The 12429-nt window shown below is 39.2% G+C and overlaps 1 protein-coding gene across 17 annotated transcripts in view; it reads left to right on the forward strand.

Annotated features, from left to right (window-relative positions):
- ARHGEF7 (Rho guanine nucleotide exchange factor 7) overlaps nt 1–12429 on the forward strand; it is a 134289-nt gene that overhangs the window by 113104 nt on the left and 8756 nt on the right. For 8 of the 17 annotated variants that reach the window (XM_036459266.2, XM_036459269.2, XM_036459272.2 and 5 more), the window contains 3 exons: nt 2055–2148; nt 4590–4679; nt 7688–7864. In XM_036459266.2, the coding sequence (XP_036315159.1) occupies nt 2055–2148; nt 4590–4679; nt 7688–7864 (361 nt within the window). Of the gene's footprint in view, nt 1–2054; nt 2149–4589; nt 4680–7084; nt 7658–7687; nt 7865–9309; nt 12199–12429 lie in introns of those variants that run through there. The other 9 variants (XM_036459270.2, XM_036459275.2, XM_036459281.2 and 6 more) reach the window with 5 other exon arrangements.

Here is a 12429-nt window from a genome sequence, read left to right on the forward strand (position 1 = left end):
CACTATTGCCTTATATGAGTCTCCACATCCAATCAGAGATCGAATTTGCCAAAGATCTGGAGCAGACCCTCCCTAATCCTCTCTAGAAGTTCTAAAAATTTTAAGACACCTAGAAAAGTGCTACATAAATTATTACAATTTCTTTACATTTTTTGTTCTTAATGAAATCTGAATTTTTTGATAAATGTCTTGTTGATGGGGGTTATATGCCCAAGTCATAAATGTCTTCATCATGGGCAGTTCCTTAAAGAATGTTGATGATCTTTATTTATTACCTAGTTTAGTGATTACAGGTAGTGCAGGTAAGCACTGGTGGAGATTTCATTATTGAGGAGGAAAATTGGGATAAAAGTGTTAAGCAAAGGAACAGAAAGGCAAGGGGAGAGGTGTGGCAGTGAACCTGAGCAGCTGGTATGGGTAAGTCTGGCAACAGTTGCTTTGCTGGACCCTATGTTGTAAGAGAGGTTTCACACCCTTAGGTATTGTACAGTATTACTGAGCACTTCACACACTCAGTGAAAAGAAATCTTACTCAGTATGGCAAAAAGTGGAGCAGCCAGCCTCGCCTGCGTTGAGTTGGGTGCACGATGTGTGTGGATTTGTGCCCTCTGCACATGTGGTGGGTGCCTTGTCTGGTGCGCTGCCAGGAGTCTCATGTCTGCTTTGAGTATGGAAGCCACCGAACACATGCCATGTTTATTTCTCTGTGAGCTCATTTCTGCTGTGTTTTTAAGAGTTTTTAAATGTATATTTTTACGGAAAATATTTTGAAGAAATACCTTTAAACATCAAGCTTTGTTCCCTCTGTGCTTTTATCTGACTCATCCCATAGCACATGTCACCTTCAGAGTCTTGGTTTCTCATTGTAAGATTCACAAATGGTTTATATAACTTAAATGATACTGATAATTTAATACATACTTGACAATTAAGCCCACTCCATTGGACTTCTTCCTGCTCTCAGTTTTTCACCTTCATCTTCTGCACAGTTTGTGAAGTTGTGCTGTAGAGGTAAGAGGTGGACCATTACATTATGAACATAGCTCTGAACTAGTGTTAGCATGCCCTAGAGGGCCATGTCTCATCTCTTTCCACCTGTGCTCAAGGCTGATAGGATGATCTGTCTTAATCCATTTTCTTCTCCCTAAGGCTTCAAATATTTTCCTAAGGGACTCATTTTTTTACTTAGCCTTTCTTTAAATATAGCCCTGGGGCCCTAGTCAGTTTGGCTCAGAGGATTGAGCTTTGGCCCAGGGACTGAAGGGTCCCAGTTTGATTCCAATCAAGGGAACGTACCATGATTGCAGACTCGATCCCTGGCTCTGGTTAGGGTGCATGCTGGAGGCAACCAATCAACGTGTCTCTCTCACATTGATGTTTTTCTCTCTATCCCTCAAAAAAAAAACAAAAAAAACCAAAAAAAACAAAAAACAAAAAAAAACAATGGAAAAATATATTCAGGTGAGGATTAATGACAATAGTAAAAGTAGCCCTGGGCCTTGGCCATGTAGCTCAATTGATGAGAGCCTTTTCCCAATAAGCCAAGGTTAATGGGTTCTATCTCCTGTCAAGGCATATACGAGAATCAGCCAGTGAGTGCATAAATAGGTGGAACAACAGGTTGATGTTTCTCTTTCTCTGCCTCTCAAATTAAAAATTTAAAAAACAGCCTTAGTTTTCTCATCTCTTTCTAGTTAGCAGAGCAGATGGGTCTGTGCCAGAATTAGTAGCGTGCATGGATCTCTGTGCGCACGCCAGCCAGCTGTCCTTTCCTCTCCAGGGGCTGCCTGCCTCCCCTCTGCTGTGTGTGACAGTGCGCACGGACCCAAGTAACATGAGGGTTTTTATCAGCTATTGTCCTAGTATTGATTTTAAAGTAATGCTCCGCTGCTGGCAAAAAAATCAAAATATGAGAAAAGTAGGAAACTTTTAACAGTGATTGGCTATGGTGATTTAATATTTTACACCTTTACAGTGACCCTTACTGATATGTCAGTAAAAATTACTGCCGTTGGAAATTGTCAGCATTTTTTCCTCTCTTTTTCCCCCCTTAGGATCTTAGTAAGAGTCCTAAGACCATGAAAAAGTTGCTACCTAAGCGTAAACCAGAGCGGAAGCCTTCGGACGAAGAGTTTGCGCTGAGGAAAAGTGAGTCTTTGTGCACAGAGGCACGGGTCTGCTTCACACCCCACAGCACAGCATGTCTGGGAGCGGGAGATGGCTTCTCAAAGACTGCAAACACAAGTCGGGGTATTTCCAAAGGAAATGGTTGGAGCAGCAAGAGTGACAAACCTCTGCAAGAAAGACTCACTGGTGATGTGCTGTGGGATTGGACGCGGGGCTTGTGGGAGGGAGTGAGGCTTCAGCTTGTAGGGACTGTGATGGGACAGGACTCTGAGGCCAGGGGAAAGTTTGAACTAGTGGTGAGAATTTCAGAGTTGTTCTCTGTGCTTAGGTGGTTTCTCAAGCTGTGAGACTGAATAGACAGAGAAGAAGAAAAAGGGTCGAGTCTTAGCTGATGAGGTAGGAAAGGAACTAGCAGAAGGACCAGGAGGTAGTAAGAAAACCAAGGGTTTTTCTATGGCTAAAGGAGAAACTTTATCTGTGTCGACCACTGGGTAACTAGTGCCTGTGCACAGCAAGTACTAAGTAAACCTGACTCCTTTAAAGTCACATCATAATTCTGTAAGTTACTTTGACCTTTGTTACATTCAGAATCAGAGGAGATTTTCTAGTTATTAGTCTGTGCCACATAGAAAATGTTTACCTTCTTCAGCCTTCTCAGGGAAGCCAGGCCCTTTCTGGCTTCATGATGCTTTCGTGGCACTGAGGATGAAACCACTGTACTTGCCCATGTCTGAAAATAATCCAGTTACATTAGCTGCACGGAGGGAATGGCCTGTCCCTGGAAGTTACCTTGCAACACCTCCTGAAATTAAACAGTTAAATGTTATCTTTCTTACTCCTAAGAGAGAAGCTTGTTATGGATCTTATTATGAGAAATCTGTTAGTTGATTGGTCCCAATTAGTGAAACTTAAGTCAGCTTGTCAGTTGTTCTTAAACTCTTCATATGGATTTTATTTTTCAGTAAGGGACTATTTGGCTTGTTTTGTGTGTGTGTGTATATATATATATCTGTATTATTATCATAAAATGATATTGAAGGTTTATTGTGCAACTTATTTCATTTCCATTCTTCTTACATTTTTAATATAGTAGGTGAGCTTTTTAAAAAATTTATCCAGCCTGGCCAGCATGGCTCAATGGTAGAGCATCAACCTATGGACCAGAAGGTCACGGTTCAATTGCAGTCAGGCTTTGATATACCCAGGTTGCAGGCTTTTGATCCCTAATGTGGGACGTGCAGGAGGCAACAGGTCAATGTTTCTCTTTCATTATTGATGTTTCTATCTCTCCCTCTACCTTTCTCTCTGAAATCAATAAAAATATGTATATTTTAAAATACCCAAATATTATGTTAGAAAATCTAGGAAAACAAACCAGAGAAACAATTTAATCCTAGGTTCATATGAAGTGTGAGGTGAGGCTGGATGGGAGGCTCTGTGCTGGGACTAGTACCATTAGGTGCTGTTAGTCTGGAAGATTCTGTTCTCTGAGAGTGAAGCCAGTGTCTGGAATAATCCATAGCTTAAGGAAGAGCTCTGGAATGATACCTTCAAGCTTTAGATTGTGCCTTATAAATTTCTTAGATGAAATCTCTAGTGGGAATTTGTGGATCATTGGAAATGTTCTTTGTAAAGCCTCTGATAAATGTGGTCATATCGCCTGTCTTCATTCCTACCAGTTGTGGATGGAGGGAAGATTTTTCTCTCCGCTATCCATATCAACATTGAGAACTGTCAGCTTTTTCACTTGTTATCAGTTTGGTATGTGAAAAACCTGATTCTTTGTTTTAATTCTCACTTCTTAGTGAGATTGACTATTTTTTTGTTACTCACCATATTTTTTGTGTGTGAAATGCTTGTTTCTAGTTCTTGCCTTTTTTTCAATTTCAGGATATGGAATATTTCTTCTGGATTAGTAAGATAACATGTAAGGAGGATATATTAATCTTTTGTCAGTATGCTGCAGACAAGAAATACTTTTAAATAATTAAAAATTCTATTCAATGTAATTTTGTAAATATTGGAAAACAGTTATCTGACAAGAAAATAAAAGGAGAGGCCGGGACCGGTTTAGCTCAATGGATAGAGCGTCGGCTTGGGGACTGAAGGGACCCGGGTTCGATTCCAGTCAAGGACATGTACCTTGGTTGCGGGCATATCCCCAGTAGGGGGTGTGCAAGAGGCAACTGATCGATGACTCTCCCTCATCGATGTTTCTAACTCTCTATCTCTATCCCTTCCTCTCTGTACAAAATCAATAAAATATATAAAAAAAAAAAAAAAAAAAAAAAAAAAAAAAAAAAAAAAAAGAAAAGAAAAGGAGAGGTTATCTTGATTGTCATCATTTTGGTTGAGTTGATGAGTTCACATTTCTCTACTTCATTCTAGTAGTTATTTTTAGATGTGACCTGTTGTACTTGTCATTTTTAGTTCGATTGTGCCATGTTGTTATGTCTTAACAGGCACAGCTGCTTTGGAAGAAGACGCACAGATTCTGAAAGTCATTGAAGCTTACTGCACAAGCGCCAAAACACGGCAAACACTTAACTCAAGTAAGTTTTACAGTAATGTACTGGAAATTGTGGTGGTTCGGGTTTTTTGTAAATCACAGTGGGAAGGAAACCGGGCTGTGGGGTCCTGTGCACAGCTCCTTCGTGTGCTGCGTGAAGGGTCCTTAGTGAGTGCTGCTTCTGTGGTCTAGTCAGGAATAGAATAGCTTGATCCTGACATCCCTCCATCATTGAAAGGGTCTGAGCTGTCAGTAAATAACTGATTTCTAGAGAAAGTTCTACTGGAAAGCCTTTAAGTATAAGATGCTGCCAGAATTTATGAAGCTTAGAGAAGATGTATTTATATATCAGCAGAAGATTTATTCAGTTCAGTTATTTAACCTATTTAAACTATTGGTGTGGTATTGGGATTTTATTATTAGCTTTTTACAATTGTTAAAAATATAAATCTAGAACAAGGCTTCCTTTAGTCCACTTCCTTTTTCTAAAATGATTGTATTTAAAAAGTTTTGAAAGTAGACACCAATCAATTCATTAGATTTCAGTGCCACTGAATTTGCCTGCATCTTATGCATAGTGTCTTAAATGAAAATCTTAATCTATTGTGAGAACAATAAAAGGGGGCCTTTTTTTTTTTTAACTTCCCCAGCATTTGAGGGTGAAGTGCAATACAATGAAGGGTGGGGTAGGTGGAGTAAAGTTTCTGATTTGTTCAGAAGAAAAGGGACAAGTTTATCCTCTTTTGGTGCTAGGGCCACAAGCATCACAGGGTATCCTGTACTGTTGTTTCTTAGGGCTTTTATTTTTTAAGAACTCGATGGTTTATATATTATTTTTGGCATAAAAACTATTTTCTATTCAATTTTCTATTTTTGGTTCTCTTTTCAAATCACTTATCTCTCCTTCATTTTCACTACCTCTAGTATGATGATTAGAATCAGTGTCCTGTCCTATTTTTAAACTAAACATGGGGGGACAGTGGGAAAGAGAATTTCAACTGCCTTAGCTTTTGTTAAAGATGAAGATAGGGCTAATAGGGTTAAACCCCACGTGGCATCTGCAGATCATCTAGAAACTTCCTTGTGGTCAGTACATTACATATCCCACCTGTGACATTAAGACTTCTTTTGTAGTGACTAGCCAGTAGAGAAGGAATAGAAGTGGAAAAGTCTGAATGTTGAGTGCATATGCATAAAATCAGGCAATCATTTGTAAATCCAGATTATTGTCATTTAAGATATTACATAAGTTTCATATATTTGATGAGATTGTGTTATAAGTAATAGGATATAAAATGTGGTCATAATTTTTTGGTTTTGAATTTGAGTTGTTAAAGAATTACTCATCTCAACTTCAGTTATTTAAAATAAAATTTTAACCTGATAGCCTCAGGTGACTAGACTAGGTAAGAGGAGCTTTATGTGTTTTTTGTGGGCGCTGCATTTCTTCATCCAAGAGACAGTGAGTGCCTGTGATGTGCCTGAGGCCTTGCTGCTTCTGGCTGCCTCAAAGGCATGGCTCATTGTTTGTGCAGATCATTCTTTATCTCGTTGCTTTTATTATGTGTTTCCTTTTCTCCTGCGAAAGAAAAGCATTGGAGAATATATTGATTTTTATATTTAATGGATATTGTGAGCCAGCTCATATACACAGTCACGTATGGCCTTACCCAAACATTCTTAAGAACAGGTTAGATAGGAGAAATTGACCCTGCTTTGCACTAGAAAGGTGATATCCTTAACACATTTGGAAATGGGATCAGAGTTGAAAACAGCCCTTTTCGTATTGAATGTTTAGTGAAGACAAGATAATATATCTTATCTAAAATTCAGCTCAGTTTGGTATACATTTAGATAGATGCCATTTATAAACCAAACATCTTTGGTATTGATTTCTATCTCAAAGAGATAATGACCTTCATAGACTATAGGTATTTAGTTGAAGAAAGCCAAACTAGAATATTGCTGGATGCTATGGATTTGGAATAGAATTATTTTGGTCAGAAGCAGGAACAGGATGGGACCAGTGATTGCTGTCTGTGCCATTCCCCATTACAGAGGGGCACGCTGGTTCCCACTGAGTGTTTCCTTCCAGCACCTTTTGTCCCTGATCCATTCCAGCCTGCTTGTCTCATGCAAAGCTGCCTGCCCAGTGTCGTTGCTCACAGGTGCCAACCACTCATGGGCTTATTTCTGTTCTCCCCTTTTGCTCCCACTTCCTTCTGTTTGTCCTTTTAACATAGTGGCACTACCAGTTCATATCACTCTTCCTGCCAGTAAAAGGGTCTGCATCAAGGTAGATAACATTTGAACCTACATGGCTTCCCACTTCATCCATATCCACTGGCTGAGCGCTCTAAGGAGAGGAGATGCAGGGTGATGGGGAAGGGGCAATGAGTGGGAAGTGGACTCTATTTAATTCCTTTCTCCATTCTCAAATTTTTACAGTGGTTATAGTTCATAAGGTAAGTTTTAGACCTCCATCATTAAGATGACTTCTGATGATTTATAGTCTGACAAAGAGATAGCTGAAGAAGTAAGTCAAAAATCCTTCGAAACTATTTTGCATTCAATATCCACTTAATGGATAGGAAACAATTTTTAATTAACCACACAAATGGTTCCTTTTACAAATAATGTACTAAATGAGGTTATTTGTCAATAGAACGTGGAGTAGCATTGGTTACTTATAAAATGTCTATGGATTCATTTGTTACTGGGCTTAATTTGAAAAAGATTTAACTGAGGACTTAATAGCAATATTTTTAGAAAGGAACAATTTGGAAATGATACTGTGCTTTAGGTTTATTTAAATAATAATTGTTCTGGTTTTATTCTAAGGGTTGTGCTAACTTTGTTATTAAAACCCAGCCATAAATAAGGAGAAGTGAACATTGTTGCCATTTTTTAACAGTATTTTCTCTTTTCCTTCTTTTCCCATCACCTTTTGCTTTTATTTTCATGTTTTTGGTTGTGGCTCTTCCTGTCCGTTCTCCTTTTCATCTCACCTTTGCCTGTCACACCTGTCACTCCATCCCACTCCCGTCTTAGCATGGCAAGGCACTGACCTGATGCATAATCACGTCTTGGCTGATGATGACCAATCAAGTCTAGACTCCTTGGGTCGTCGCAGTAGCCTTTCTCGTTTGGAGCCTTCAGACCTCTCGGAAGACTCTGACTATGACAGTATATGGACAGCCCATAGTTACAGAATGGGTTCTACATCTCGTAAGAGCTGTTGCTCATATATCTCTCACCAGAACTAATGCACTTCTGAGCTTTCTTAACAAATGCTTGTTGTATCGCAGCCTGCTTTTCTTAGATGTTTTCTTGCTGTTCCTTGTCTCTTTTATGTGATATTTTAACAACTTTTGAGAGCGTTTCTGATATTCCCATTGTATTTTGTGGAGGCGTAATTGCCAATTCGAGAATCCATTTGAAGTTATTTACTTACTGTTGAAGGAGATGGTGAATTCACACAGCCTATACCTAAGGGTTCTTTTCTTAGTGGGTAGTAGTGGTTTTATAGCCCAAAATGGTTTGGTTTTTTTATTCTCAGTAAAGCAATTGTCTCATTTCTTTTTGGATACAGCTATATGAACACTTTTATATTTTATACTGAAACCATACAGGTTTGTGATCCAAGTGCCAGTAACACGGAGGAGACTCTGGCCTTATATACAGGATTCTAAATTTTTTATGTATAATGGACACCCTGATCAAGTAGTTGTGGAGAGAGAAGAAAAAAGCATGCACAAAAGTACTGAGAGTTCGTTCAGACTGTGTGTTCTGAGGACTCCTGGGGGCACTTGGCGACCATGAAGAACCACGTGTTGGTGTGGGCTTGGGGCCTTGGCAGCACAGAAAAGCTTGTCTGCACCCTATAGTTCTGTGCTTGTCCGTGTGCCACGTGTGCTCTTCTCTGTGCCCCCATTTGCCCATGGTATGAGAGTTTCCCTCTGCAAAGTCCAAATTATTGTCAGAATTCAGACACTGTCATGACACCAAACTTTCCTTAATTGGAATAATTTCTCTTAAATGGCACTTAGCAAGCCTGTGCCACTCTACCGAAGGTTTAAAGTCCAAACTCGGAAGCAGTGAGCCTCTGAAAGTATAGATTAGATTGCTTTCAGAGAGAGGCATTTGGTGTACTTAAAAAGGCGAGTGCTTTGGCTTCAGTCACAGCCTGGCTTCACCCTGACATTCATACTTATACTGCCTGTGATGGACACATTGCTTGTTTTCAGCAACTGGCTGCAGTGAAACTCCATTTACAGCAACCCTATCCTATGTAACCCTCATTCTTGATTGTAATGGGGTATCTGAGTCTATTGAAGACTTACTGAGTTGCCATGTAACTCACTTATTAGGAAAGCTCAGATTGGGGTGCACTCCCCCACTTTCCTGGGGTTTGTTGTAAGGAGATTTCATTGGCATCACTCAAGACTAATTTCTGCTTCAAAAAGAACTGAATGTGACATGTTACATTCAGTTGTAGCATCCAAATCCACCTCCGGTCATTGCTAGAGGGAAGGAACTGTGTTTTCTCCCATGCATGCTATATCTGGTGTTAAAATGGAACCTTAAGGTTGTGTTTTAAGTATTCATTGAAACCAGCTTCAGAAAACAAGATGCCATAATAAATGGGGAATAACATTTTTTCCTTTCTTCAGGGTGGCTGTAATTCCAGGTGGCTGTGAATTCTCTCTTCCCTCACCATACTTCCTTCGCCAAACCCATGTTATTCAGTGTTCTGATCTCGTTTGCACAGAGACAACTCTGATACACTATATCATTGTTTCCTGGGAGCTGGGTCCTGTTGCTCACAAGCCCAGAGGTGCTAGTGAACTCCCGGCAGTAGCTTATTGCTTAGAAAACCAGACAGCTTCAGCACTGCATGCAATGGGGTCATTGGGAAAACCAATAATTCTAAGCATCTGTCTGTTTTCAAGCTTATGACATCTGGAGATTTCATATTTTTATATCAACTAATATAAATAAAGTTGAGGAGCAATAGTTTAAAAAATTAGAGCTCAATATTAACCCATAGTAGAGATGGAGTTTAATATTTAGTCAGCCAAATAGCAAATGGAATTTTTGGAAAGCTATAACTTACACAGTTCATATGCTTACTCAGTATCATGCAAGAAATTTAGAAGCAATTTTGTTTTATATTACGTAGAGTACTCACCTTTTCTGATACGAATAGAACATCTTTTTGTTTGCTTTGAGACTAATTGGTGCATTGGCCTCGATGCCTTTGCCATGCCTTAGTAAACTTGGGTTGCCTGGGTCATATGCTGTATATACCACAACAATTGAAGTACAGTTGCTGCACTTAGATTTTTCTGTAACACCAAGTATCGTTTGGGTTGTCTAAATGAGTTTCATTTTCTTTACACCAAAGTTTTGACATGTTCCCATTCTTGTTTGTACCAGGTAAAACCATTTTGACGACGATTTTTTGTTGATGCTAAGATCACTGCACGATAACAACTTGGCTTTTTGTTTGTTTGGATTTGTTTTGAATGTCTGGCACCATTAGCTCTTGTGACCCGTTTGGAAGTAGTAGTGCCACAGGCCTGAACACAGTTCTTGTGTGGCAGTGGTGAGAGGCGTCCAAAGGGCCACATTTCTACTTCAGTGGACCTTCAGTCATGCTGAAACAGTATTATATGCTTACACAGTTCTGTGATATCTATGTGTACAGTTAGTGTTATAATGGAAGAGTGAAGAATCTGGACCAGAAAGTAGGGTTAAGCCATTACCAGGCCCTTTTGCAAATGGCCTAAATGGTGTTCCCATTGAATTAACACTTGCCACAAGTACATAACTTATATTAATTGTGTTTTGCATAAAATTGCCAAACACAGTAATGTGTATATAGTGGTATAAGACCTGGAAAAAATTTATATATTGTGCTTTTTATCTGTGAATGGGAAAGCCATTTTTAGTGGGTGACTGCCCTTTAAAGACTCAGTTGGATGTATACCTGAATGTTGCATTGTATTGTACAGTATCATGTTATTGTTTGTGGTTGCATATGGCAATGAAGTGTTTGTTTTATAAAAAAAAAAAAAAGACATCTGTTATGTACAGTTGAAATAAATTTTGCATTTGCTAGCCTGTGGCTTTTAATATTTGTTACATGGGGGAGGGGGTGTAGCATAGTTTTCAGTCTAATATGATTTGGCTGTCCTCATGAACGTTGTCTTCTAAAGAAAGGCTAGGCAATAGAACACTTTCTTTCTGCCTTAATGGAGATGCTTTCTTAGGTTAAATATGTTCTAAACAATACAGGAGTACCCTTGTACATTTTTATTTCATCTATTTTTCTTTAATTTTTAAATCTCAGAGGTTTGTCTTCAGAACTGAGCATCTCATTTTTGTGTTTTTTTTTGGGGGGGGGAGGGATAAGGGTGTGTGTGTGTGTGTGTGTGTACATAAATAGAAAAAAAAAGCGCAACTGTAATGCTTTTTTATTTACACTAAAGTCAGTTTTTATTTTTTAAAGTACATGCCCAGTTTACTAGGAAAAGCAAAATGAAAGGAAAACTAGTCCCTATGCCAGTGTGGGGCTAAGCCAAGGGGCAAACAATGAATAAATGCAAATAATTCTTTAAAGAGAACCCTTACATTTCTTTTCCTAAGAAAAATAAATTAAGAGTCTTATAGCCATAAATAACAAAGTGGCATTGGGAGAAATTTTATTAAGTAGATTTTTTTAAATGTAATTTTTAAAAATATCGTTTTATTGATTTTAGAGAGGAAGGGGGAGAGGTAGAAACATAAATGATGAGAATTATTGATTGGTGCCTCCTGAACACCCCCTACTCGGGATGGAACTCACGGCCCAGGTATATGCCCCGACCTGGAATCAAAGGTGACCTGGTTCATAGGTTGATGCTCAACCACTGTGCCGAACTTCCCGGGCTAAAGTGTAATATTTGCTTCATTCTGGAAATTATTTCACTTTTGATTATAAGTAAATGCAGATATTAGAAATAAGAATTTAAGAAGTGAGTTTTGCTACAAACATACTAAGACCGCTAGCTAGCTAGGCAGATTTTTTTTTTTTAATTGTTTCTTGGCTTTTGTTGGAAGCCGACTCCCTTATGTGTACACACACACATACCATGCTCATGCCCTAGATTTGTGTTGTCAGATGAGGCACTGAAATGGTGTACTAACAAGTCAGATCAGGCACCAAAATAGTGGTCTAACAACCAAGATGATTCCGCCCTGGGGCTTGAGTCTTAATCTTGCTGCCTGGGCAAATCATCTGTTTATAAAATGGAATTGTTCGCTCAATCGGTGTTTCTCAAATGAAGGCCCATTTGGGGTTCTCTGAATGTTTTTGGAAGCAGTGTTCTAAGTGTGTCTTCAGCTTCTGGATCACACCTCTGAGTTGCCCCCAGGGGCTCCAGTGTCTGCTGTCTCTCCAGCTTTGGTGGTGCAGAGTGACCCCTGCTGGTGGCTGTGTGGAACTGTCATTGCCTGTTTGCCGCCATTGGCGGCTGGATCCCAAGCATGTGCAGAACTGTTTGGAGTCCTCAAATTTGGTAAATGCTGATTGGTGCTAAGTATACATTATTGTTTCTTTATGTTCACCCCCATATTGAACAACTACAAAACCAACCAGCATTTGTGTATATGTATCTATAGACAGGATTTTAGGCTAGTCGAACATTCTTCAGATGGTTACCCGGAAAGATTGACGCTGAAGAAAATGTGTTCAGCACGCAGACGAATTTAGGAAATGCTGAATTAAACTTCAACAGGTATTTTTACTG

The sequence above is a fragment of the Pipistrellus kuhlii genome, unplaced genomic scaffold (assembly GCF_014108245.1).
Source record: "Pipistrellus kuhlii isolate mPipKuh1 unplaced genomic scaffold, mPipKuh1.p scaffold_m20_p_3, whole genome shotgun sequence".
NCBI classification, from domain to species: domain Eukaryota; kingdom Metazoa; phylum Chordata; class Mammalia; order Chiroptera; family Vespertilionidae; genus Pipistrellus; species Pipistrellus kuhlii.